The sequence below is a fragment of the Oculina patagonica genome, chromosome 8 (assembly GCF_052425735.1).
Source record: "Oculina patagonica isolate OP01 chromosome 8, crgOcupat, whole genome shotgun sequence".
NCBI classification, from domain to species: domain Eukaryota; kingdom Metazoa; phylum Cnidaria; class Anthozoa; order Scleractinia; family Oculinidae; genus Oculina; species Oculina patagonica.
In genome coordinates this window covers 32,119,756-32,147,272 of record NC_135765.1, presented here as the reverse complement: position 1 = coordinate 32,147,272, position 27,517 = coordinate 32,119,756, and the positions used below count along the sequence as shown (strand labels likewise).

Genomic DNA, 27,517 nt, shown 5'->3' with positions numbered 1-27,517 from the left:
AAAACAAATATTTTAAATGAGCGTAACATGGTAAAAAATCTCAACGGGAAAAAGGCAGACCAGTTGCTATATACAGTCTAAATACAAAGCGTGATCGAGTATCTAAACTAGCGACGACCGAGAACAAATCCAGCTAGTGGCAGGGTGGAGAGTTGGACCCCGGGACTTCTGAGAACACCTCCGGCCAACAAGTTAGTATAAAGCTAGAGCTCGACCAAGTCCGACCGAAAACACTTTCTTAAATTACTATCAGTAGCTATCAGTTAGAGAGTAAGCCACATCAGCTCTAGCTGGTTTAATGCGGGTCCTCTATCCAGGTCAAATTGGAATTTAGAAATGTTGGTTTTTCAGGAGGGAAGAAAACCGGAGAACCGGGGGAAAAACCCTTGGAGCAAGGACGAGAACCAACCACAAACTCAACCCGCATATGGCACCTGGCCGGAATCGAACCCGGGCCACATTGGTGGGAGGCGAGCGCTCTCAGCCTCTCACCTTTGCGCCACTCCTGCTCCCCTACAAATCTAGACGCAGCACAATCTCTCTTAAACTTACAACACTGTAACGCAAAAAGGACGTAACAGCATCAATTTTTTTAATGGATTACTGCTAGACGTTCTCCTGTTTCTATTCATTTTGGAAACTGGGGGGAGGATAAGAGTTATGTCAAAGTAGATGCGAGGGAAGGCTGAACGAACCTTCTGTGCCCCATGTGCAATTGTCTAGGCATTTCATACTGGGAACGACTCTGGCGTAAATATTGCTTTATGTTAATGTAAAATTCCAAGAAACAAAACTTTGTTTATAAGACGCCCACAAAAGCAGTCAAACCGGTAATTTCCAATTTACCACCAAAATTATTCAGCAGCTCCTCTAATATGTACATAAATTATCGTCAAAACCTTTGTTAGTTGACATAATTACTAGGGATGATTAGGTGAAGTAACTTCTGTCAATCATCAATGAGCCCATTTGTCCAGAGAACTGGGCCCTAACTTGTTAATGATAGGTCTATATCCTGTTGAAACGTTAGCCATAAACTACTCTTTGCATAAAAATAAAACCACTGTAATTCTGGTGTAAAATTGTACTTATTCATTCAAGCAATCTTGATCCTTTAGTTTGGTACGTACTTGCAGATCAAAAAAAAAATGAAAGGATAAATCAAACCAGAATAATTTAATTTTTGTCTAATCAGAAAAGGGTTCAAGAGCGCTCTATAGGTATCGCTCAGTGAGCTCTCCATTTTCGTCTCTAGAAATGCTTGATTATCTCAGCCAGGAGGTGCTGGGCACGAGAAACTTTGAATGTCCGATTTCCTCTATGGCGCGGGCCTGCAAGTTATCATGGTAGTTGTATTCATCAAACCATCCATGATCAAATCATGCGCAAGACTAAGCAACGATGAACACAACTACCATGATTCCCTGCAGACGCGCGCCATGAGGGAATCGGGCATTCTCTCGTGCGAAAGTCCCGACGCTAAGAAGCGGCTCTGGAAAAATTCAAAAGTGACACTTATTTTCCCAATCAATCCTAAGTTTCGCGCGACTTATATACTTGGCATGAAACACACCTGTATCAGAGTTTACTACACGAAAAAAAAAATGCAAGCTTTGTGGTTAAAGCTCGTAAAGTAGAAAATTAATTCTTGTTACAGTTTTGTCGTGCACCTTTTTTTTATTTTTAATTTTATCAATCATCAACACAAACTGACAGTACACGGAAGTATAGTCCATTAACCTAATAACAATACTTCCTTTAGAAAAAAGACCGCGAGACTCACTAATCTATCTTCAAAACATTTGTGGCAATTTATTACATCGATAAACACTTATCAACAAAGGCTTCTTTTGTATTCTTGTAAAATAAAGTGCTTGAGCTCACGGAGTAATTCTCCTGTACATGAATCACGCGTATCTCCCTTTGATCACGCTCTTTTATAACTTTGCCTTGAGAGCCTCAGTGGAGGAGAAGACTGGCACGAGAAATCCAATCCTGATACGATCGACAACAAAAAATGCCTGTTTTTTTTACGTGCTACATAAGGAAATAAAAGGTTTGGGAGGAACGCGTGCATCTGCCTAGGGGGCTACAGAACTACAAAAAATCTGTCTGATTAATCTTCATTATGGCGCACACCTTAACTACATCTATGCACTTCACAACAAGGGAGGCCAATTAGTCGTCACGCAATGCTAGTGTGTGACAATCCAAGTAACGGCAGCAAAGGAAACTATCTACCAGTTTGTCTACCTTACATGGCTAAAGCTCTTTCTATTATCTCTTTAGCATTGACAGTTCGATTTGAGGTTATAAACACTGGCGCGCTGTGTGAAAGCGCCTTTATCAGAAATATAACTTTGTTGTCGGCGGATCGACCTCAACGGATATTAAGAAAAATTAAGCCGAACATCATTGATTTGCGCCCTGAAAAGTATTGGCTAAAATTGACTCTAGAACAGCTGTTTTTTTTTTACCTTTTATAGTGTCACGATCATGATCAGAAACGCCAAAACCAGCCTACAGGAGCAATTACTTTCACACTGCGCACCAGCGTTTAGTCTCGACAATATCATACCCAGGGCTTCCATTCCAATTGAACAGCGAGTCGCATTTGTCTAGCATGGGAATCAAAAATGAATCAAAACCCTGGGTACAAGATTGGCTTTAGCAAAGGAGGAAGCGGTTCAAGTTTGGTGGACCAGCGGTCCCATAGGTACGGAGGTGTTGGTGCTGGTTGCCATGACAGCAGGACCCATACCAACAGCAGGCTGCACGATGATGGTCCCTTGGTTGCTCGTACGGGACCTGCAACAGCAGCAGTAGCAGTAGCTGATCATGACAATGACGAAAAGAATCGAGCCCCCAACCATAGCTCCCTTGCTGGCATCGTTCATTTCATGCCACCATGCAAAGACACCTAAAACAAACAAAGATTTACAAGTTCAGCTAACAGTGGAGAATTTAATTTGTATCACTTAACATCTGTCCCTGTAGAAGACCAGTTCTATAAGTCGATATATTGGCCATTAAATTTGTCTCAGCTTCTGTAATTTTAGCTTTGCGTTTTAAATTGTTTTATTTTCACGTCGAGTGAGGCTACTGTAGTGCGTGTATCACCTGACCTAGAGAGATTTGGACTAGTAACGGTTAGCATTTGAACGTTTCACTATACATTCATAGTGTCAATAGAATTTATGAAGAGCATTCAATACATTGAGTCCCTTTTTACCTAAAAGACAGTCTTTAAATCGAAGGACACCTCATAATAACAGTTTACTTATGTAAATTGTGCCTCCCGCATCCTGAACTTCCGTTTAACTTAGGATGAACTTCTGTTGTTAAGATCAATTTATTATGACGTCACGTTGCTATGGGCCACGTGCGCCCGAGGAGATGAGAGAATTTTTCAATCGAGCGAGCTGTGAGCTGTGTGTATCTCCCTCAGGTGTTGAGTATTAAAAAGTTGTGTTAAAAAGAACCAGTCATCGTGTTTATTCGTCGCCCCGCGACATAAATACTAAAATCATAAAGATAATGCTAAAGATAACGGATAAAAAACGAGAATAGTTAAGAATAGGAAGATTGAGCAGGATTTCGCATGGACGTGGAATTTAAAAGATACAGCCGGCTTGCCAGGGGTTCTCGGGATTCTCTTCTAAAAATTGTAAAGCACGGTGATTCCAGGAAGAGCAAGGACAGCAAATGGTTCTGAGTTTCAGAATTGGAGCTAATCTTACATATGCACAACTTTTGTTTATTTTGTAAAAGAAATTTTGTAGACTTGCCACACGCGTTGGTAATAATTGGCAGGTCTCCCTCCATCACCGTCACCTTCACAGGATAAACGCCTTTTCCCAAAATCTCACCTCCAGCTAGTAGCTTAACCTGTTTGAAGACGACGACAACTGCATGTTAGATTTTTCACCCCGCCATCGATTACGAGTACATATATAGAAGGGAGCTGAGTAAAGTCATTCATGACACTTTTCACGCAATTGCGCGAAATGTTGCACGCTGCGCTCCAGGTCTTTTAGACTGCTGTGCTTTGTATAAATAAATGATAAAAACAAGTATTTTAATAGCACCAAAACCCACTAATTGCCCATGGAACTTTACAACAATTGATATAGTGAAATGCAAGTCAAAGGAGGTAGTAGAATGCTCTTGACTTTTTTAACAGTTCAAGAAGAGAACATATAGGTAAAGTATTAAAAAAAGTAAGTTGTAGCGTGGTTAACGAATTTAATTAACGTTATCTTTGCCGCGCATGTTTTCTTTACTTTCTAAGTGCTGTTATTGTGTGTGCACTGTAAAGATCGTGAGCACTACACGAAGCACCAACCGTTAGACGTAGATCGTCGTCGTTTGGAGTGAGTCCGACTTGGACGTACACGCCAGCGGAAATGACACCAGGCAAGGATGCGGTGAAGCCTGGCACTTCTACAATGTCGTCACTGGTGTAAGTGTGGGACCACGTGATATACAGATCTGGAACATCCATTGAGGCGGTCACACTCACTGGGTCATCACACTTATTGACCTAACGGGAAATACAAGTAAATAACTGTTAGCCGAAATCGTGAAATTCTGACTGAACGGGTTACTTAATAGCCGCGTGAGAAGTGCAATGAAAAGTAAGTATAAACCACTATATTGTCCGATATAAATGAAATGTAATGTAAGAAAAATTACAGTTTCAAGATTAGAAAAATTCAACACTTTGAGACAGGCGAATCCCGTTGTTGGGGTTGATTTTATCGATGGAGAAGCCTTTCAGAAAAACGAGAATAGAGATCAATGCAACTTCACAAATAATGTGCTCTTGACGAAGAAAATGTTAATAAAAATTCACGAGATCGATTCAATCATTATGACAAAAATATGTTCGTTTAAAGAGATTTCAGCTGTAAAGTAATTACCTCAAGCTTAAATGTGATTGGCTTGTCAACAAAATCCATTTTGCACGTGATTGTGCTGCAGTCGTCACTGATAGAACATCCGTCATCAAGAGTCCTGCTAGAGCCAGTACTACAGGAACCGCCAAACTCGACATTCTCGGCTAAAAGAAAATGAAACTATTTTATCAATCGTGAGATATCTAAAGCCATTTTATGAAAACTGTTGAAAAATTACTTTCAAGTCTGGCCAAACATTGTGGTTATAGCCCGGGTAACAAGACGGAACTCATGCAGCGAGTGGCAGCAAGTAACGTCAGGGAAAAAATTACTATTGAAACTCTAACTTATTTCTTCTATTCACCCAGTTCTGAAGTTTACATCAAGCCTTTAAAAGGCATTTACAAGTCTCACGAAATTTTGAATGTCATGTACGGTCATGCGTATCTGGATCCATCGATTCCAAGAAATTGACGTTCAACGATGGACTGAAACTTGGAACCACCCTCCAATCATTTTTGTCCAATGGTCACGAACCGAAGCATGATAATTATAAATACCTTTTACTGTGTAAATTCCTTTTGCAATTCCTTTTGCATTAAGTCTTTTCGGAAGCTCACAATTTTTAAGTTCGAAAGGTGACAAAACGTATACATAGTTGACGAGATTTCCACGAATCGAAACCATGACCTGCAGAAATTCCGAGAAATCATCGTTCACGCGAATTTTTTTTCATATCTCAGTTGTCAACTGGGTTATCAATTTAAACGTTGTTAATAATGTGTTAAAAATCTGTTATATAAAATTCCATTTCATTCTCTAAACGAACCAAGAAAATTTAATTATATAAAGCTTTTAATATTGCTTGCATTTATGATTTGAATGATGATGAAAACTTTCAACAGCCTACAAAGGCAAACGAAAAACAAAGCGGTACTACGACGAAATAGGTTTCCCTTGACATTAATTACTGCGAGAAAGTGTTGGCTACTAAACCTACCAAACCATCAACGATTGACTGTAGTGATCTGGTGCTAAAATGTTTAGGGTATCTCGGAAAGAATTAGCCACGTATAATATAAAAAAGTTTACAGATCAAACTCGGCACAAGCAACCAGTCAACAAGTCTTTTCCCACCTGGGTAATGCCGATCAGCCAAAATCTGGCGTAGTAAACAAAATAAGTTGCAAACAGAAAAGTGAATTTGTAACTGTGGTAAAACAGAAAAAGTGAATTTGTAACTGTGGTAAAACAGAAAAATAATTGAAGACGTGCTAGGTTTCGAAACACAAAAAGGCTGTCAAAACTACTAAGCAAGCATTACATGGACTTTGACAACGATTACGGCGTTGGGCAGGAGGCATATTACCACCAACAACCAAAGAAGTCGAATATTATGGCTAATTTACACTGTACGATTTGCTTTATTTGAATTACAAGGATAAAAATCGGGCCGATTTTTATCTGTGCACTTATAAATTTGGAACAAATTGGACCTACAAATCATGTCCTTTATATACTGAGAGAGCTTAATTCTTCGCACTTATAATTAACCATGAGCATAAATTAATATTTATACAGAGTATGAGTTTTAAAGTCTGCATCAGATAATTACCTGCGTTTGAAGAAATAAGTTGGCTCAAAACAAAAATGAAAACTCCAGTAGCAAGAGTATGTCTTGGAGAAAACAAATAAACGGAGGAAAGTTACGCAACTGAAGCAACTCTATGCAGTTGGCGTCTAAATGATTCAGCTTCAGCTGCTTGATTGACACGGATTCCGGAAATTTCCGGTTTGACAGGTTTTGTAGTATTCTCAGAAGGGAATTTTTGTTTCTCGGAATTGTGCTATAATTATAACATAAGCATACCGTAAATGATCTAATTAACGCCCGGGGCGTATATTAAATGTTCGGGGTCCTAGGGGAGGCGTTAAATAGATATTAGGCGTTTATTTCGCGGCACTTAAACTGTAACAACGTCAACAAAACAAATTGGATGCGTAGTTTTCTAGCGGAGTAAGATACAAAAAAAAGTTGATGAGTAGGAGACTAATCTAATCTGCGCAAATGCAAAGCCTAGAGATGTTGTTCATTGTTCGATATCGACGTTTTCATCGTCATCGAGGACAACCATGTTGGCGTTGTTGGGCTCGCCGATGTCCGAGTCAAGCAAGAAACTAACTATATTGCGTGATTTTACTATATATGGAGCATTTCCTTGGTTTTAGAGGTGATTCTTACGTGTTCTTGGACGGGGCGTCTATTAGCCACGGGGCGTTTATTAGAGGGGGCGTCCAATACAAACTTTACACTCTGGGGAGGGGTTTATTAAATATGAGGTGTTTATTTGGGAGTGGGCGTTTATTAGATCATTTACGGTAGATAAACACAAAGCAATATTTATGCAAATCTGCCCCCATGGGGCACAAAAGACGGCGCTCAGCCTTCCCTCGATCCATTGCGACTTTACTAGTGACCGCCTTATCAGTGTGTTCACTTGTCCGTTAATTTGGGCTGTTGCTGGTTGGGTTGCGAGTTTTAGTTGGCCAGTCGTCTGTGAAAGCGGAAGGCATGAAACTATTTAGAAGCATAGCAAATTTTGAATGGACTTTCAAACGCAACCGGCTATGTTTTACTTTCAGTTGTTTTTGCATTGGCTGATTTTCATAAAATATAATTGGCTCAAAAGCCTCGTGCAACGCGCTCTTATGCAATGGTAACCCATCAGAGCAAGCATTCTACATTTTCAACCAATCAGGAGCGAAATCAAAACCACTCGTCATTTGCCTTACGCGCGTTTTCCCGCTTTTTGCGCCGGTTGCCTTTTTTTGCTCGAGGTTTAAAAAAAAAAAAAAAAAAAAAAAAAAGCTATTGTTTATGATAAGGTTGTCAGTCAGAAGAAAAGATTATAAGGTCCTGGTAAAACGGAAAGGCTATCATAAGGAGTTTAACTCATGGATTGAAAACAGGGGGGGGGGGGGAAGAAACTTCCTTTATTACACGGCTCAAAAAATAATCATAGCGGTGCCGGGACCCAAAACTGCGCAGAAGCTATCGAATGGTTGCTAAGGGTGTAGTGAATAGCTTGACAAAGTTCATTGTATAGTTCACATGTTTTGGTCTTGACCGTGCACAAAACACAATAGCTATTTGCATTTTAATTGCTCCTTTGAAGTTCGCCGGACATCAAAACGACAAACAGTGATAACGGTGTGACCAGTCTGGCAAAAGAAAGGCTTGCGAATTATCCTTATTAAAAATAACTCCAATGATACTGAAATTATTTTCCATATTTTGTTCGTTAAATTTCAACCGTGATAAATTTTTCGCTTTGTTATTCCACGCCGCCAAAAAATTCTCATTGACGCAAAATATCAGGTGAGAAATCTGGCTGGAAATGCCAAAACCAAGTCAGCGGCGTATAACATCAAACGCAAACACCGCCATCATTCGCATTTCACACGCACGCAGTCATTGATATCTAAATCTTTCTGAGAAAACAAGGGTTGACGTCTTTCTTAGCAACGGCTTGATTGACATAGACTCGCACCGTTTCCAGGCACTGCTATGATTTCAAAGAAAAGTGCCCACTTTCTGCCCCCCCCCTGATTGAAAAAGATGAGCTTACAGATTAATAAGATGTTATAATAGACAACAGAGAAATTGATTAAAAACATATTTTAGCTGATATCAAGCCTCAGCTAATGAAAGGGACGCTTACCACTCCTGAAGGAAAGGGAAAAGTGATACGACAATATGGAATCCAGAGAGAATGCATCAGTCTATTTTACGAGTGATGTTATATAACTAAATGAATACGTGTATTGTTCTTGCTCTTCTAAGATACTCCTGGACCAAAACTGGTAAGCATCACGTCAATTTTCTTTTAGGCAATTAGAAAACATCCGACCACGCATTCTTTCAAGTTATTCTGCTTTTATGTTAAGATGGTATTCAAGAAACGACGTTTTTGAAACCCAATATGCCAGATATTCTTTCGCTTTGTTCTACTGTTTCAACCACTTTTCTCGCTCAGATTTCTTAATGTTCCATGTTCTTCCAAGGTCTTCTTTAGGAATTGAATCTTTGCTTAAGATATTTTCAGTGAAGAAACTTCGCCACTGATTCTATTCGTTTTTGAGGTGAGGCGTGTCTCGCTGATTGCCCTGAGATTAGGTCGGTGTTGTCGAATAGCATGTCTCCACCAATATCATACTTCATATTGTTCATACCACTTCTGGTTTTATTCCACAAGAGCATCACTTTTCATACCAGTACAGAGAAAATCCCCACCTTGAGCGATGGGCCTAAGTAAGTAAGTAAGTACAAAGAAAGAGGTTCTTAAGAGAAAGCCAAAGCAGGATCATATAGACTCTTAGTTTTTGGCCATCGTAACGTGATTAAAAATATAACACAAACAGCGGTGATAAACTATAAGAAATATTCTATTAAATTTAAAGGGTGTGAAATTTGGAACAACCTTCCTATATTAATCAAAAACGCTAAATCACAGTCATTTGTTATTTTTAAGAAAAAAATTAGAAAATATTATCTTGATTTACTACCTTAATTTATCTATATAGCCTTTGTAGGTATATAAGTATAATAGTTTTACAAGCCGTTTACATGTTGATTATATATTTATTGTTTTATACCCTTAAACATATAAAGGGCTCTCCTTGTTAAGCCCACAAGGGTTTGTCGAGAGTTCCTGCTCTACTCCATCATATTTAATAATAATAAATGTATCAACGACATGTTGGCTTAATTGTAGAGCGAAATAAAGATTGAAAGATTGATTGAATAATAATAATAATAATAATAATGTTCTTTACCCAGGGAGCTCACATCACCAAAGGTGTTATGAAAGATAAACATTATGAAAAATCGCATTTTTATAAACTTGACGTTTCGTATGCTAAGCTACATACATTTTCAAAAGTATGACCGTTAAAATTTTCGGCAACTATTTATATATTGTTATGAAAGGGATCTGGAACCGAGACTGAGACAATTGACCTATAGCAGTAACTTAATATTTACATTAGGTTAATAAAGTAACAACCTCTCACTGCCGACATTGGCATTTAAAGAAGGTTGTAGTTCATGAATGTATAAGGTCTCTTTAATCTTGCAGTGGAGGTCAGTTTTGCCTGACGCAAGGATTTCAAAATGATCCCATTTGATGTTATGGCCTGTGGCTTTTATGTGATCAGCAATAGCTGATGGATGGTCGCATTTAGTGAGGGCCTTAAAGTGTTCAGTTTTTCTGTCATGTAATCGTCGTTTTGTTTTCCCAATGTAAACATCGTCACAGTCCCAGCAGCTAGCTTTGTAGATGACCTTAGATCGTTGAGAACGGTTGAGGCGGTCTTTGTACGGAAAGAAGGATTTGATGCGGCGTGTGTTCTGAAAAATGATCTTAAGGTTGACAAAAGAGTAGAAGTTGGATACACAGGATTTAAGGCGTTTAGTGATTTGGATGCTCGGAAGACCTAAGTAGGGTAACAGGATTATGATATCTTTTTTAGGAACTGTCGCAACAGGGGTGTCTGGCTTGTTTTTGTGTCTGTTCAAAACATCGTTAACGTTGTACGTGATAATGCCTTGGGGGTAACCATTTTGCAGCAAGAGCTTCCTGAGATCTTTAATACTGAGCGGATTGTAATAATGAGGCAGAGGAACAGATTCGGAAACAACGATAGGTAAGTGTGCGGACCCCGGGGGGGGGGGACTCCCATATTAAAGGGACGGGGATGCTCGTCGGAAATTTGTAAAAGAACCCCTAAAAGAGACCAATCTGGGCGTGGCTAAAGCTATTTTAAACCCCTATAAGATACCAAAATTCGGAAAAAAGAACTCATATTTGTTGTTTTCTTCGTGTGCGACCCTAAACGAGACCCTGACAGCTAAAAATATTGCCATTTTCCCCAGAACACCCTAAGCGAGACCCAACGTCCGAAATTTATACCCCTAAGCGAGACGACGAGCATCCCCGTCACTTTCATATGGGAGTCCCCCCCGGGTGTGCGGATAAGATTAATTTTGTATTTTCATGGTGTAAATGAATCCCACTTGGTGTAGAGGCCGGTGAAAGTCTTCTTCCGGTAGATAGAGGTCATGAAAGTGTTGTCGGGGCAACGTTTGACAAGAATGTTTAAAAAAGTAATATCATTGTCTTGTTCAAATTCAAAAGTGAACTTGATACTGTTGTGCCTACTGTTTAGATACCGCAAAAACTCATTAGCAGTGTCTTTGCTGTCAAACAAGGTGAAGGTGTCATCCACATATCTATACCAAGAAGAAGGACGAACTCTGGCGTTCAAAACCCACTTTTCCTCAAAGTGGCACATGAAGATGTTAGCCAAAACTGGGCCCAAAGGCGAACCCATGGCTACACCATCAATTTGGTCGTAATACTGGCCATCAAAGAGGAAATGGCTCTTCTAAGTGGCGAACTCCAACAATTTCTGCAGAACAGGACGGGGCAATGTCGGTGGATCAGGAAGAGAATACAATTTTTCTAAACAAATATGTATTGTTTCATCAAGTGGCACATTTGTAAAAAGAGAACTAACATCAAAAGAGCACATTAATTCATTGTTATGTTTGTACGATTTGGCCCAGTCTGCAAAACTAAACGATAAGTTAAGTTACTGCTGTAGATCAATTGTCTCGGTCTTGGTTCCAGACCCCTTTCATAACAATATATAAATAGTTGCCAAAAATTGTAACGGTCATACTTTTGAAAATGTATGTAGCTTACCATACGAAACGTCAAGTTTATAAAAATGCGATTTTTCATAATGTTTATCACCGCTGTTTGTGTTATATTTTTAAGCGATGACGTGCAACTGATGACGTCATCGCTTTAATGCAGGCACCCGATCGACCGGATCCGTTTAGCTCAATCGAACAGAAATCAAGTTTAACTTAATAACAAGAAATCGCCGCGTAGAACACAAAAGCAAGATACTCCCGTGCAGTAAGAATGGGACCCTACAATGTATAAACGAAAGAGACTAAATTTTATGTGATGGAATCTATTAGATTTAGTAGACAGAGATTTCTAGTTCTTAGACTGAGAGACCGTTTGACCTTTCTCGCAGCTTAAAAGCTAGCTCCCGCGTATCGTATGTCGTTTGTCGCAAGTCACGCTATAATATAACGTAATCTTTGTCGAGACAACATAGGGAAATCAAGAAAAAAATAAAATATAAAATATTACTGCAGTTGTACAATTGAGCAAATCTACGAAGAAAATGTATTTTTAACCCCTTGTGAAACGTCATCGCTTCAGCATGTATTGCATGCCGTTTATTAATCAAAGCCAAAGCAGTTTGCGGTCTAGGAAGAACAAAATATGGCGGTTTGCTGAATGTACGACCCCCCTTTAATAGACCCTCGAGAAAGTGTGTGACGCCAACACATACCTAATAATTTCAAGCTCTTGAGGTAAACACAAAGTCTATTTTCAACATGGTCGTTTGTTATGGTGATTAGGTATGTATTCCATTGTTCTACGACCCCCTTCTACGTATACAAGTGAACAGTTCTTGTTATCATATCATCATGTACAATGCGTGATATCAGAAGCTTATGAACTTCTGATAAGCTCCTTTAGTGCTCAGACTGAATGTTATTACCATAAAGGATTAACAACCCAAAAGTTTGAACTATTTATATTTATTAGCTGTCAAAAAACCTATTCATCACGTATAATCATGGCACGTTTAAGATATTTTTGCTTTCTTTCAGGGTCTTTATGAATGGCCCCAAAATGAATCCATTTTTTATTTGTGAAGAACAGCACATGACTCACGCATACCATTCAAATGGTGTTGACAGTTGTCACGGCTGGATTAGCGTCAATGCTTTTTTCTGTTCAGATAATATAAACGAGAACTGTTTGACAAGATACGGTCATTTCACATATCCATGGTGAATTAATAACAAACATTCAAAAATATATACTATTCACGTGGGAAACAATAGATTGCATACCTACGTCAATTTCTAGAAGTTTAATTGAAATTTGAGAGTGTTGCAAGATTAACTTCGCGTGACCGTTATAAATGTGCATGTAAGCGCTGTCGGTTCATTGCTAGAAAAGTTTCGATACGCAAACTCTGTTCTACGACATCAACAGCCCAGAGACAATGGACGCCAATGGAACAAATTAACTTCCCTTTTCAGAAGTATTTTATTTCATTTTCGCATTGAGCAAGGTGGACGAACGAACATCGCAACACTGATCTGTTCCGTCTCTTTCTGAAGGTAGCGTCAATTTACTATGGCTGAATCAGCGTCTGTCTCGACAGGTTCATCGCAAGGTGGTACAAGTTTTGACGAACTATGCAAGGGGATAGTTAAGAACTATTCTTTTAACGTGGTTGATCTCCGTAACAAAACAACGCGGGAACGAATAGATGCACTGATCACTAAAATAAAAGATACAATAGATTCCTTGGAATTGCAATCCGAAAGAGCAATCGAACTTTTCTGTATCGGGAAAACGTACGCGGTAGAAAGAACGCGTAAAATATTCAACCCGACCAATGTAGATACATGGAGGCTAGGCGGTATAAGCAAACGCTGGAACGAAGAATACAAAGACAGAGGATATGATGGTTTGGTTGTTTTAGGTGCTGTGACCCGTGGTATGCTCAAAGATGATTGCAACAAACACGTTTGGGACCAACAGCTGTACGTCCTTGCTCTGGAAAATACCCTAATATCTCACTTCGCCTATGAGGAGTGTGATCAACGGTTGGCAAACACATCGTTGTATCCAGGAAATTTGCAAAACGGATTGTCTGCTGGGTACGTTATCTACATGGCCTTCAAGTACGAAGAGCTGGAAGAAACATAGGAATCCGACGAGTCGAACGACTCGATCGATCTCAGCGAATTTTTTGACGAAGACAAATGATTCTTACTATAGATTTTAATAACTTTTGACCTTTATTCACGTAGAGTTCTGACAGTTGAATACTTTTAAAACAATTATTCCACGAGCGCGCGTTGGATATTCAACAAGCGCGAGTTAAAAAAAGCCCAAAGGAATTGGAATATTTGAGCTCCCCAGCTGTTTTCGTTGACGCGTATCGGCTACCAATTTGTGGTGAATGTTATTATATACCATTGCCTGTTAACCAATCAAAACGCAGAAATTGCCATATACCATTGCTAGCTTTTAATAAATGTGATGATATCATTTATTTTGAGACTGTAAATTCCTGTATCTTGGACTTAACAGACCTTCTCTGAACTGAATTCAATTGATTTCGATCGTGTTTTTTTAACTCGGTCATTTGACCTCTAAAACGTACGTTAATCAACGTTCTCACTCATCAGAGTGGTAAGTGCCATAAAATAAAAGTTTAAAGTCATAAAACAAATTTTTAATAATAGTTACAAAATCATCGAAATAAATTTATAATCACTCTTCAAAAACTCACTCTTCGTAACCGATAGGCTAATGTGTAAATTCCATCGTTTTTAAATATCTTTTATCATCATAACAGCTCAGTGAAATCTTATTTACTTCATAAGTTGCAACGTCATGTTCTTCACTTCTTATAATATTCATTGATGTAATTGTTGTTTTTGTAGAATAGTGTATTTTTATTTCTACGCGTGGGTAGGCTTTTATAGATTGTGCTCCTAAAAGTGGCATATTATGCTACTAGCAGTGCTCAAAATTTTGCCAAATTATGCAAAAATTATGCCAGAATTCCCAAATTATGCTTCTGATTTCCGAAATTATGCTCACAAAATGACGTAGATTCTATACATAGAGGTGCGCAATAACGACACCAAATTAGGATGTTTTTTAAATAAACTGTTGTTGTAAATTTATTTGTGTTTATGGCAGTTTATCACGGCCGTCAGCTGTCCAAATTAGCTGCTCGCATCTCTAAACCGTTTGTAAAATGCCTCCAACGACTTAACAATCACAATTGTATAGCTAAAACACGCATTGCAAGAACAAACTACCTAAATTTCATTTATTTCTGTAGAAAGTACACCATATCTACTACATTTTATGAATTTATGCTCCAAAACGTGCTAAAAATTGCTAATTATGCCGTGGCAGTGCTCGTTTCACAAATTATGCTTTTTAGCTCCAATTATGCCAAAAATTATGCTAGCACAATCTATAAAAGCCTACGCGTGGGAATCTAATTCTATTTTTGGTAACAGAAAAGTGGTAATTTATTTCATCACAAAGAACTGACAATGTTCTTTATTCATCGCTTCGGGTTGTAAAATAAACAAACAGGTTTCAAAAACAATAGCAGTGTAGTGAAGCCTTAATTTTTTTAGTTAAAATATATATAGTAGAATGTGTGATAAAGACTTGCATGAATAAAAAAAATAATGGATTGCTGAAAAAATTGGATCTCACCAATGTTTAGTGACTGATGAATTAAAAGATGTAAACTCAAGTTATCAGTTCATTCGAGCAATGTATGTGATCAAATGATCAGGGTTATATCTAGGATTTATCGTTTGGGGAAGAAGTCCTGAATGGCCAAAGGCCAGGAGCTTCCTAGGGGGTGCAAATGTTTTGAAATGAATATGCGCTGAGATGCAATCTGGTGCATTTTAAGACACAATTTTTAGAAATGTTACAGTGGTATTTTATTTTTATTTTTTTTAGGCGTGATCACGTTCTGACCCGATATAGTTACTTATATACTGTAATTTAATGATAGCAATACTTTTGGGAGGGAACTTTTTCCCCTCAAATACCCAAGATAGAACCCCTGATGATGCAGGTACAATCATTTGTGAACAGTGGTGAAATAAACGAGTGTTTGAGTCCGCTTTTTTTTCGTAAATTTTTAGTTACTTTGGGTAAATCAAGTTCTGTAAAAATATTCAACCATATTATATAATGTATTTCTTCATTTTTTGTTTACTCAAATCGTTCATTAAGATTTCTGCAAGCGGTTCATTCATACATTCTAATATTTTATCAAAACAATACAATTTACTTTAATAAATTGCCGACGATTTGGGTAGAAATTCATAAAATTAATTCTCAGTTGACTGATTTTACAATTTGCCAAAGCTCATCAGTTTTTATCAAATTGCTCATTGCTTCCATTAAGAGTTGAATATTTGCAAAAAGAGTAATAAAAAATGTGCAGATTCTTTCAGTGGGCCGTTTCGATGAACAACCTGTTGATGACGAGACTACAATCTTGGAAAAAAGTAGTTGACACATTTCATGGTATTTAAAACACAAGTTTTTATATTTATCTTCACTTTAACAAAATGCCCCCTTCCCTCCATCCAATGTTGTTTGATTGTAGCAACTCAACATTGATGTGGGGGGAGGGGCTGGGAAGAAGTAGGGGTAAGGGGACGAAAAATATTGCATTGCAATTAAAGGGGTAAAAATGACATTGTCAACACTTGTGTCACTTATTGTAGCTCCACTGTACTGCCCTGAGGAAACAAAATCATCAAAAGAAGAAAACCCAAGCACACGCCAAGAGCCAAGAGGCAAAGACAATTTGCCGTTGAAGAAAAGTGGAAACATTGAACAATCATTTTAATTGTTTAGATTGCTATGAAAATATACACTTTGTCTATACTCAATAATGTTTTTGTCCAATAAGAAAAGGCCGCAAGAGCGCCCCACAAGTATCGCCCAGTGGCCTCCTCATCCGCATCTCCAGAAATGATTAACAGTTTTTTCAACCAGAAAGCTTTTGGCACAAGAAACTTTAAACCTCTTGTACAGGCCCCGATGGCTAAGGAGCGGCTCTGGGAAAATGCAATTCTTGTACTATACGAAAGTTTATGATGATTGAATTGTGTTGATTTTATTGTCGTGTTAATACGATTGTTTATATGTTTGCTAGGAATTAATTACTGCTTTGTAATTGAGTCTCGCAAAGTAGAACTTTCTTTTTCAGAACCCAGGGTTAAAGTAGAACGTTAAGAACCTGTTTAAGCTTTCTTGTGCATCATTATCATCATCATTATCATCATCATTTTTCTTTACCCTCGGATTTGTAGAGTAGCTTATACAGCTAATCTCCGAGCATTCACAGTAAGCACAATACAACGGGCAAAGACCAGACCACAACACCGGGAGCTCCATGCCCTACTCTTTACGATAAGCTTGTGAGTTCTTTTACGTCCCCTGCTGACCATAACACTGAAGATGCAGGAGACGAGGCCTACGGTTTATCGTCCTTATCCGAGAAGCAGCTTTTTATTATCAATCGTCTGTAGCTTTTTTTATCAATCGTCGACGCAAACTGACCGTGCTTAGAAGCTACAGTCTATTAAACTAGTAACAACACGTCCTTTAGAAAAGGCCTCGAGATTCTTAAAACGCATATTAGATTTATCCTGGAAGCCTCTGTGCAGTAGAGGGACCGGCACGAGACAGCCTATCCGGCTAGTCTCACATAGAACTTATAAAACATGTCGGATTTAAAATTCAAGAGGGCTCCCGTGAAAACTACAGTTCTTTGCGCATTCTGAGTCAAAACGTTGATGAATCTACTAACTAGCTTCCTTCAAAGTCGTAATCATTTTGGTCATCGCGAAGCGAATGCGTGGCAGTGAAGGTTAAAGCTACGAAGAAGACAAACTAATCACCTCAGTCGACTGAAACGTACAATACGAACTGTAACAACACACCTTAAACTCGTAGGCATAAATAAATAAATAAATAAATAAATAAATAAATAAATAATGTGTCAGTGTCAGTGTATCTAGCACGGCTGTGTTAATTGGGGACACTGTAAATAAATAAACAAATATTATAAATCGAACATAAACATGTTAAAAGTCCCAGCTGGCAGGAGGCTGACCAGCTGGTTATTTACAAAGCGTGGAGAATTTGAATTTGGGACCACCAAACACAAATTCATCTAATGGCGGGGAGGTGGATTTGAACCCGGGACCTCCGTATTTCAAGTTCAGCGCCCTACCACTAGGCCACAAAAGGGCCTTTTTTGAAAATAGTATTTAGATGTCAAAGCATTATCATGAACAGCCTGAAATAAAAATTTACTAATATGAGTTATTCCCTAAACCACAACGACTAAATAACTCAAAAAGGATTTTGTTTCAAATTTTTATTGCGTAAGAATGCTCAAACAAACCTAGAAAAGCAATTTCTTTACATTGCACACGCATGTTTAGTCTGGCATAATCTCGTACTTAGAACCCCCTTAGAACTTCCATTCCAGTTGAACAGCGGTCGCATTTGTCAAGCATGCGAAATAAAGAGTAAAGACTCTTGGTACAAGATTAATCTCACAACACATAGCTGTCAAACGTGGCGCGCGTGCGCAGTTCCTCCCAAAACTGCCTCATGACAATCACTGATCCTGCTTATGCTAATTTTGTTTCCCGTGCTATTTCTGTAGCATTTTCTTACAAACGTCTTGTACACTTCCGCATCAAATTCTTTCAAAGTTCGATGCGGCGAGAACCGGAAGTGATTTTGGATTTTTGCGATTGACCGCTGTGAATCTCAGCAATTGAGAAAGCGGCTCAAGTATTGTAGAACAGTGGTCCCATAGGCATGGAGGTGTTGGTGCTGGTTGCTATGACAGCAGGACCTATACCAACAGCAGGTTGCACAATGATGGTCCTTTGGTTGTTTGGACTTGAGCTGCAACAACAGCAGCAACAGCAGCAGCAGACAATGATCATGATAATGACGAAAAGAATCGAGCCGCCAATCATAGCTCCCATGCCTGCGTCGCTGATTCCATGCCACCATGCAAAGTCACCTAGAAACAAAGAACGTTTTTATGCTTAGTTTACAGTACAGTGGGATCCCTATTTCTCGAACCCTCATCGGGGAAACGAGAATTGGTTCAAGACATCAGAAGTTCGAGAACTCGAGAATAAAAATAGAGGGTTCGACACAGAGAAACAAATCTACAAGAGACGACTTTTGATTTGAATAATCGGGGGACTCGAGAAATGCACTGTGTATACAGCTAATTCGAGAAGGGTTGTCGGCAAAAAGCACAAAAGTGCGCGCGACAAGACCGACATGGATAGAAGTAGAGAGCTACTGCACGTGCTGAATACTTACAAGATGGCCACTTGACAAACGCGAATTTGCACGTTTTCTTTTTCTTCAGACATGTGGAAACAAGGTACTTTTAGTCACGTTGAATTTTAGAAGACATGCGACAGTAGAAGTAAAGTTGCAGAAAAAGGCCTCCAGTGAGAAAAACAAAATCTTCACGTACAAAAATACAAACTGGTACATTTCCTCTAGGCCGATATGCAAAATTCAAGTGATTACCTAGACCACCTTTCGGTCTTGTCACGTGCACTTTTGTGCTTTTTTTTCTGACAACCTTTCTAGATTATAAGCTGTATCTTTTATGGACCCTGTAAACTGAAAGACTGAGTCTAGTTCAGTACTTTCCCAGCTAAAGCTATACATTTGAAAATGTTTTATTTACACTTGTGTGTGAGTCCTAGTACGTGCATATCCTGACCTAGGAAGACCCGGAATAGAAACACTGCTATTAACAAATGGTAAACGTCATAGCGTGCACTATTGAGTTACAGATGCACGCGGGAGGTTGCTAAGCACGAAAGATGCGTAAGAGTCGCCCGAGGCGATAGCCGAGGGCGACTCTAGCTTCTTGAGTGCTTAGCAAACCTCCCAAGTGCATCTGTAACTCAATAGTGTACGCTATGACGTTTACCATTTGTTTTATAGCACAACTTTTAGGATATTTATTAAAGTTTCTTTGAGTAAAAGTGCGCGCGCTTATTTGAAAAATTGCGTGTAGTGCTCGCGTAAACGCTGACGAAAACCTAAAAGAAAAAAACAAACAAAACAAAGTTTTGAATTATTTCAAACTTGCATTATACCTCAAAGTCTTTCAGCATTATGGAGAATTGTTTTTTCTTATGTTTAGCTTTTTAAATTCACAGGAAAATCGAGAAAACTCGTAAAGTAGTGGCACTTTCTTATGTCATGTCGCAACAGATCAGCGCGCGCGCTCAGGTTGAAGCATACGTCAGCGTGCACCCATGGGCAAATAGTAGACGCTTAATTAACCAATCAGAACGCGCGCTTTACTTTAGTTGTGCTATAATAGTTTTTAGTGTGGCAGGCGCGGTGGCCTAATGGTTAGCGCGCTCGCGTCCAAGTCGAACCGCCCAGGTTCGAGGCCTGGCCGGGGCGCTGCGTTGTGTTCTTGGGCAAGACACTTTAGTCTCACAGTGCCTCTCTCCACCCAGGTGTATAAATGGGTACCGGCGAATTTACTGCTGGGGGGGGGGGTAACCCTGCAATGGACTAGCATCTCATTCAGGGGGGAGTAGCAATACTCCTAGTCGCTTAATGCTACGGAAACCGGGATAAGCTCCGGCCTGTATGGGCCACTAGGCTCGAAGCAGAATTTACTTATAGTTTTTAGTGTATCGTGTGGACCTTTGTGGTATTTGAACATTTCGTTTCATGTAAATAGGATTCATGAAGAGCATTAAACTATAGGAGAAGCTTACGTCGCAATATATATTGAGTCGTGTTTTATGTGTATTATAGACAACACTTAAATCGAAGAATTACCCCCAAAATCGTACTTAAATAATTTCGATACTACTGAAGAGATGATAAGACGGAGAGGATTGAGAAGAAAAACGCACACACGGGAATTTAAAGGATACAGCTTGCTAGATTCATTCGACGATGGATTTAGGTCCTAAAAACCGTGGCACACGGACAGACCAAGAGAAGTAAATATTCTCTAATTTCAGATTAGAGGCTAAGGTGATATGTGTAACACTTTTGTTAACTTGTAAGGAAAGTTTTTGTTATAGCCATACATTTGATATAACTTACCACAATCATTGGTATTAATTGGCAGATCTCCCTCCATCACCGTCACCTTCACAGGATAAAAGGCTTTTCCCAAAATCTCGCCTCCAGCTAGTAGCTTTACCTGTTCAGAAAGGGTAAAAGCTGTCACATTTAGGTCCTCTCTTTGGTTTATAGTTCTTTAAATGGAGAGACTAGATTAATGACGTTCGTCGTACGCAATATTAATGTTGCGCAGAGCGTTCCAGATCCTAACATTGCTAAGATTTGTGACAAAATGAAAAAGTGTGAAAACCTCCTTTCAGTTGGTAGTTTTATTTCAGTCAGTAAAATGGTAAAAATGCGAGTCTAAATAGGTCATAGAACGCTGTCAATTCAACTTGGCAGTTTAAGAAGACACTATATATATGGTTAGGAGGTAACGTATTGAAAAAAAAAGTTCTATTGTGGTTCCAAAATCGTTAGCTTTGCCGAGCCCTTCTTTCTTAGAACTTTCTAAAGGATGTTCTTGTGTGTTGTTTATACGACACATTGTTAAGTCCATTCATAATCAGGAGATAACAAGTGTTAGTGAAACTATGGGGCACGGCGTAACAAAAGTGCGTTTTGCTGCACACAAAGAAGTTACATCGATCACTGATCGTGAGCACTACACGAAGCACCACCCGTTAGACGCAGTTCGTCGTCGTTTGAAGTGAGCCCGACTTGAACGTACACGCCAGCAGAAACGACACCAGGCACAGATGCGGTGAAGCCTGGCACTTCTTCAATGTCGTCACTAGTGTAAGTGTGGGACCACGTAATAAACAGATCTGGAACGTCCATTGACGCGGTCACACTCACAGGGTCATCACACTTATTGACCTAACAGGCAATAAAAGCAAATAACTGTTAGCCAAAATCGTGAAATTCTGACTAAACGTGTTAACTTGTAGCCATGGGAAGAGGCAAGGAAAATTAAGTGTCAACCGCGCTGTCTTGTCTAATATAAATGAAATTTAGTGTAAGTAAAATCAATATTTCGAGAGTAGAAACGAAACACTTTTAAATGTCTAATCTTTTTGCTGGGGTTGATTTTATCGATGGAGAAGCCTTCCTGAAAATCGAGAATGATAATGCACTTCAAATATAACTCATTGGAAAGATTTTAAATGTGCTCTCGACGACAAAACTGTTGATAAAAGTTTAGGAGATATATTGCTAAATTTTACAATCTTTCCAATGAGTTACCTTGAGCTTAAAAGTGATTGGTTCGTCAACAAAATCCATTTTGCACGTGATTGTGCTGCAGTCCGCACTGATAGAACATCCGTTATCCAGAGTCCTGCGAGAGCCAGTGCTACAGGAACCGCCGGCTAGAAGAAAATGAGATTATTCAACTTGAAGAGTGAGATAGAGCAGTTTTCAATTGAGTGTCGTAAAACCAAAACCAAAGTAATTACTCCGGCCAATCACAAAGGAAACAGACAATCCAGTGAACCAATCAAAACTCGAAGCAAATACATGTAGCCGGCACGAAGCGAGGGAAAGCGTGCGCGTGCGAGTCACGATTGGTTTTGGTTTTAGTTCTAATTGGCTAAGAAAGTGGCGCGAGATTTTTTAACCAATCACTAAGCGTAGTAATGCAAAACCAAAGCAAACGCAAACTACTTTCGACACTCAAGTGAAAACCGCTCTATATATAGCCATTTTGCGACAGCTGTGGCCATTGGCGAAGAGTAACAAGTCGGAACTGAGCGAGGAGACGCCATGAAAGAAATAACTGAATTTTTTCACTTCCCTGTTATATTTACTCTTTTCGTAAAGCTTATATCAAGCTTTTGATGGGCTTTTGATCTTTTTTGTAACCCAGAAGTCTACCGAAATTTTCAGTGTCATGTACGTGCCAGAGTATCTGGATCTGTTGATTCCCAGAACTGGAGGCTCACGTTGGACTGAAGACCGCCAGGGATATATACTATTTATATTTCATGGATCACCCTCCAGTGATCCTGAAACGATGTATGCTGACCTACGTGGTAGGTTTTACAACGTAAATTCTTTCTTTGTAAAAAAAAAAAATTAGGACTGAGTGACGATCCTTAGTCGCTGGTTTCCACGAATCGAAACCATGACCTGAAGAAATTCCGAAGAATCATCGCTCACGATAGAAGTAGAAAATGTTGTCATATAGAGCTTTATTGTGAATAATAAAGATGGTAGATTTTTAAGATCGGTGAAAAATAGTGAAGAAATTATTCTACATGACACGAGCGTGGGACAAAGAAAAAATTTGAGTCCCCGACGGGAATCGAACCCATGGCCTCCCAGATACCGGTTGGGCGCTCTAACCAACTGAGCTACGTGAGACTCGCTGTGAGCTAGGCCATTTTACTAGGTTGATAAGTGACACGCGTCCTGCATACTGCTAGGATCAGCAATGTTGAAATCATCAAATTTGTAGTAAATAATAAAGATGGTAGATTTTTAAGATCGGTGAAAAATAGTGAAGAAATTATTCTACATGACACGAGCGTGGGACAAAGAAAAAATCTGAGTCTCCGACGGCAATCGAACCCATGGCCTCCCAGATACCGGTTGGGCGCTCTAACCAACTGAGCTACGTGAGACCCGCTGTGAGCTAGGCCATTTTACTAGGTTGATAAGTGACACGCGTCCTGCATACTGCTAGGATCAGCAATGTCGAAACCTAGTAAAAATGGCCTAGCTCACAGCAAGTCTCACGTAGCTCAGTTAGTTAGAGGGCCCAACCGGTATCTGGGAGGCCATGGGTTCGATTCCCGTCGGGGACTCAGATTTTTTCTTTGTCCCACGCTCGTGTCCTGTAGAATAATTTCTTCACTAGAGCTTTATTGTTTGCACTCATTATTTTAATGATGAGTAAGAAACATTCTATGAGCCACTGAAATCGGAAAATTAATTATGAAACAAGAATCGAAAACCGCAAACTGACACGGAATAAAAATATTGGCAGAACAAATCCTGTTAAACTCTCACACTTCAGTTCTGCCAATCACTTCACTCGCTTCAATACATCCAAATGAGAAAGAAAGAAAAAAGAATCGCTTCGACACTACGGCGAAAGTTCTCAAATGTTCGTCGCGTTTTATGACATTATAAAACATGGCTTAGGCTTCTTTATTTGTTAAATATTAAAACTTCACCGGGCTTCACCGACTCTGAGTGCAATTTTGTCTAAGCATAATAGTAATCTCGATGACAGCCGTTCCCTTGCTTCGTTGAACTTGCGCAAGGCGTATAATTTCTAGAAAAGCTATTGCTTCGAATCTTTCCGTAAACCTTAATTGCTGTTATATTTTTCAAGCATGAGTAGGCGAATAAAGAGGAGATTGTCGAGGAAAATCTTTGAAAGAAAACTCTCTCGCTCGCTTTCATTCAACTCACGAAGTGAACACCGCGCCACAATTTTTCCCGCCTCACTTCGTTTACATCAAAGTGAAAAGTCCAGTGATTAAAAGATTTTATAAAACAATTATTCCATTCGCCCTTGATAGATACGAGTGGCTATAGCTCGAGGAAAGCTGACGAAAAACAATAACACATTATTTTTCTATGTTTTATACTCTGATAAAACATAGATTTTAGAGTGCGCGCTGACTCCTATCGATATTATAATACGTAATATACAGTAAAAACCCGCGTATAAGAACCTAGGTTTTTTCAAGTTAGCCTAAACAGGTTCTTATATAAATGGTATTTAGTGTAAAATTAGGCTTACTGGGTTCTTAATTAGGTTCTTAACTTTTGTCCAAGAAATAAAGTAGAATTTTTTAATGATCTGCTCTTTAATGTCCAATAACAGTATTCTTGAAGGCTTCGGTAAGCAAAATACTATACTATTTTAATATGATTCCGTTAAAATCAAAACTATACTGAAACCTTCACTATAATTCCCAATAAATCTTGTAACTATGCTGTAACTATAATGTGTACAGACTGTGTTATAAATATATTTTTGAGAATATTTTTTCATTCTATATTTTTGAGAAAATTATTTTTTCTTTTTTGAAAATAAGAACCTGTTTTAGAATTTTAGCCTAACAGGTTCTTAAATGTTAGGTTCTTATACGCGGCTTTTTACTGTAACCAGAAATGTAGGTAATCAGAGAACAGGTCTACTTCTCTAGATCTAGAGGCATTGTAGCTCTTGCACGCATTACGTTGCTATGTTTTTCAGGAAGCAACGCTCACTTCAACACGTCAACAGTTAGTCAATCTACTAAACTTAAACATATAAAAAAATGAATACCAATTGTCAATCTAGATTTCGAGAAAATCAAGCTTGTTTGAGAACAAAAGAAAACGTCAATCGTTGCTATGGTAACCTTTGTGACTAAGTGGCAGGTAAAAAAATAAAATTTGGTCATATTTGATCATTATGGTGTATTCAGTTTGGCAAAAATCAAACATTGGCATCCTAGATAATTTTAATTTTCAAAACAGCCACCCTTAGGCTAGAAAAATACATCGAGCCTCCTTAACCGGCAAAGGCATTTTCAACATTTTTGTGACACTTCAATCGCCTCGCTCGCGTAAAAACCCCACTCAAACCCCACTCGGGAGCCTGTTCGCAGGCTACAATTTTAAGTCTTCTGCATTTGTAAACCGGATGAAACTGAACGGTTTATAGATTTTCTGAATATTATTTTTTTTACGATGCCGACACAACAAGATCGCTAAACATAATAGTTTTGTACCTTTTTTATGCTTTTTTATGTTTTATCGCGACGGTTAGTTATCGAAGGAAAGCCGTTTTTAACTACCTAACTGCATAATGGTTAATCTGTGCCAGTTACAAACTGTTGAAAGAGTTGTGGCCACGGAATAAAATTTATTTTATGTTATTACCAGTTCAACTCCGTGATCGCTCGATCGCTCGTGCGAAACATCGCCTGATGTGCAGTTCTTTAAACGTTAATAAACCATCACGCAACTTTTGAACGATTTTCTTTTCAACGCTTGCTCACGTTCGGATAGAACCGACGGGGCAAAAAGGCTTTGTGACTCATATTTCGTTACTTTACCCTCGGTCTGCATTTTACCCCCTTTCTGCAGTTCGCAGTCTGCAATTTACCCTTAATCTGCATTTTACCCCCAGTCTTCTGTCTGCGTTTTACACTGACCGGCCGTGCGTAATATGCAAAATGAGTTGCAAACATTTAAGACTCAAAAAAGTGCGATATTGCATGCTATGGCAAAACAGAAAGATCGTTGAAGACGCGGGTTTTAAAACACAAACGGCTGGCTCGGCGTTCAACCAAATCTCCAAGGCAAGCATCACATGGACTTTGACAACAGTCGAATGAACATGTTATAGCTGGCTAATAAACGCGCTACGATTTGCTTCATTTGAAATACAAGGATTTATGTGGAACCGATTTTTATCTGCGTTCTCTTTTCTTATTAATTTCGGACAAAACGGGCCGTCAAATCGCGTCTTTTATATACTGAGAGAACTTAAAAATTCACTCAGTGTATAAAGACTTAGTTCTTCGCGCTAATAATCAACGATAGCCATAAATCATATAACAGAGTATAAGTTTTAAAATATGCATTATTAAAAAAATACCTGTATTTGAAGAAATAAGTTGACTTAAAACAAGGATGAAAACTCCAGTGGCGAGAGTGTATCTTGAAGAAAACATTTTAACAGAAAAGACAACTGAAGGAACACAATGCAGATGGCGTCTAAGTGATTCAGCCTCCGCCGCTTGATTGACACGGATTCCGGAAATTTCCGGTTTGACAGGTTTTGTAGTTTTCTTAGAAATGAAGTTTTGTTTCTCGGAATTGTGCTATAACATTAACATACACGAACACAAAGCAGTATTTATGCAAGACTGATTTCCAGTCTGTAGTGGTGAAACACTGAGTCGAGGAGCCATGGGGTACAATAGATTCGTTCAGCCTTTTCTCGATCCAATGCAACCTTACTCAACTTCTTTCCAAAATTTCAACGAGAAATTGACCGGGAAATATTGAAAAAAAATTGTTTGCAGGGCCTGGAAAGACAAAATAAATTGTTTGCAAACACGATATGTATAACAAAACATAGGTGGAATTTCGAAAATAATTGTTTGCAGCATGGATGCCCCAGGGGGGGGTACTCCGGGATCCAAGTGACGGGGATGTGCATGCGAAGGATTTTTTGGGGGTCGAAATTTTCGATTCCGGGATTTTTTTGGGTAGGAGAATTTGGCAGGTATATTTTGGGGTGACTTGATTTAAATAGGGGATTTTTTTGGGTATTAAAATCAAACTTAAGTGCCTTGGTGCGGCCTTGGCAATTTAGGGGTAATTTGAATAGGGATTTTTTGGGCGTTTTTTTTTGGTCCAGGGACTTTTTGGGTAATTTTGGGTCCTGAGTTTTGCCTCGATTCGATCATCTCCGTCACTTTGATCACGGAGGCCCCCCCCTCCCCCCTGGGAGAGATGCATAAACTAAAAGAAAAGTTTGCAGGGGATATTTTTTTATACCACCCTCTCGCCCCCCCCCCCCCCCAGACCAAGAAAATAATGGTCCGTCCCTAAGGGCTATGTTACAATGTCCAATATCAAAGAGACACAATGGAATGAATGCAGAAATTACAGTTTATTTAATAATGGAGGAACAGTCAGACGGACACCGTCGGGACCGGCTCCATCTGTCCGAGGTGCCCGCTTTATAGAGCGTCAAAATATAACGTGAAACCAGTAATTCCGAGATGATTAAACTGAACGTATGCACAATGAATCGAAGACACATCATGATCAGTTCCGTGCCTG

General features: G+C 39.0%; 1 protein-coding gene across 5 annotated transcripts; it reads right to left on the bottom strand.

Moving 5' to 3' along the window:
- Positions 1–1,666: 1,666 nt before the first annotated feature.
- LOC144664428 (uncharacterized) lies at positions 1,667–26,829 on the bottom strand. 5 transcript variants are annotated; one of them, XM_078525540.1, is made up of 6 exons: positions 26,322–26,825; positions 21,962–22,086; positions 21,399–21,595; positions 20,756–20,856; positions 18,508–18,671; positions 1,667–2,771 (listed from the first exon to the last, which is right to left on the bottom strand). In XM_078525540.1, the coding sequence occupies exons 1-6, from the start codon at positions 26,395–26,397 to the stop codon at positions 2,688–2,690; spliced, it is 747 nt and encodes a 248-aa protein (XP_078381666.1). In that variant the 5' UTR covers positions 26,398–26,825; the 3' UTR covers positions 1,667–2,687. The 5 variants fall into 5 exon arrangements, with proteins under 5 accessions (XP_078381666.1, XP_078381668.1, XP_078381667.1 ...); XM_078525542.1 differs by lacking the exons at positions 18,508–18,671; positions 20,756–20,856; positions 21,399–21,595 and adding exons at positions 3,789–3,888; positions 4,346–4,543 and having other exon boundaries at positions 1,667–2,920; positions 26,322–26,829; XM_078525541.1 differs by lacking the exons at positions 18,508–18,671; positions 20,756–20,856; positions 21,399–21,595; positions 21,962–22,086 and adding exons at positions 3,789–3,888; positions 4,346–4,543; positions 4,923–5,062 and having other exon boundaries at positions 1,667–2,920; positions 26,322–26,829.
- Between the last annotated feature and the right edge of the window lie 688 nt (positions 26,830–27,517).

Bases quoted from the DNA above. Each gene is read 5' to 3' on its own strand.
- LOC144664428 (XM_078525541.1), bottom strand. From the start codon at position 26,397: ATGTTTTCTTCAAGATACACTCTCGCCACTGGAGTTTTCATCCTTGTT. The intron at 3,889-4,345 runs GTTGGTGCTTCG...GTCTTCAAACAG, and splicing joins ACGACGATCTACGTCTAACG to GTTAAGCTACTAGCTGGAGG. The intron at 2,921-3,788 runs GCAAGTCTACAA...TGTTTGTTTTAG, and splicing joins AATTATTACCAACGCGTGTG to GTGTCTTTGCATGGTGGCAT.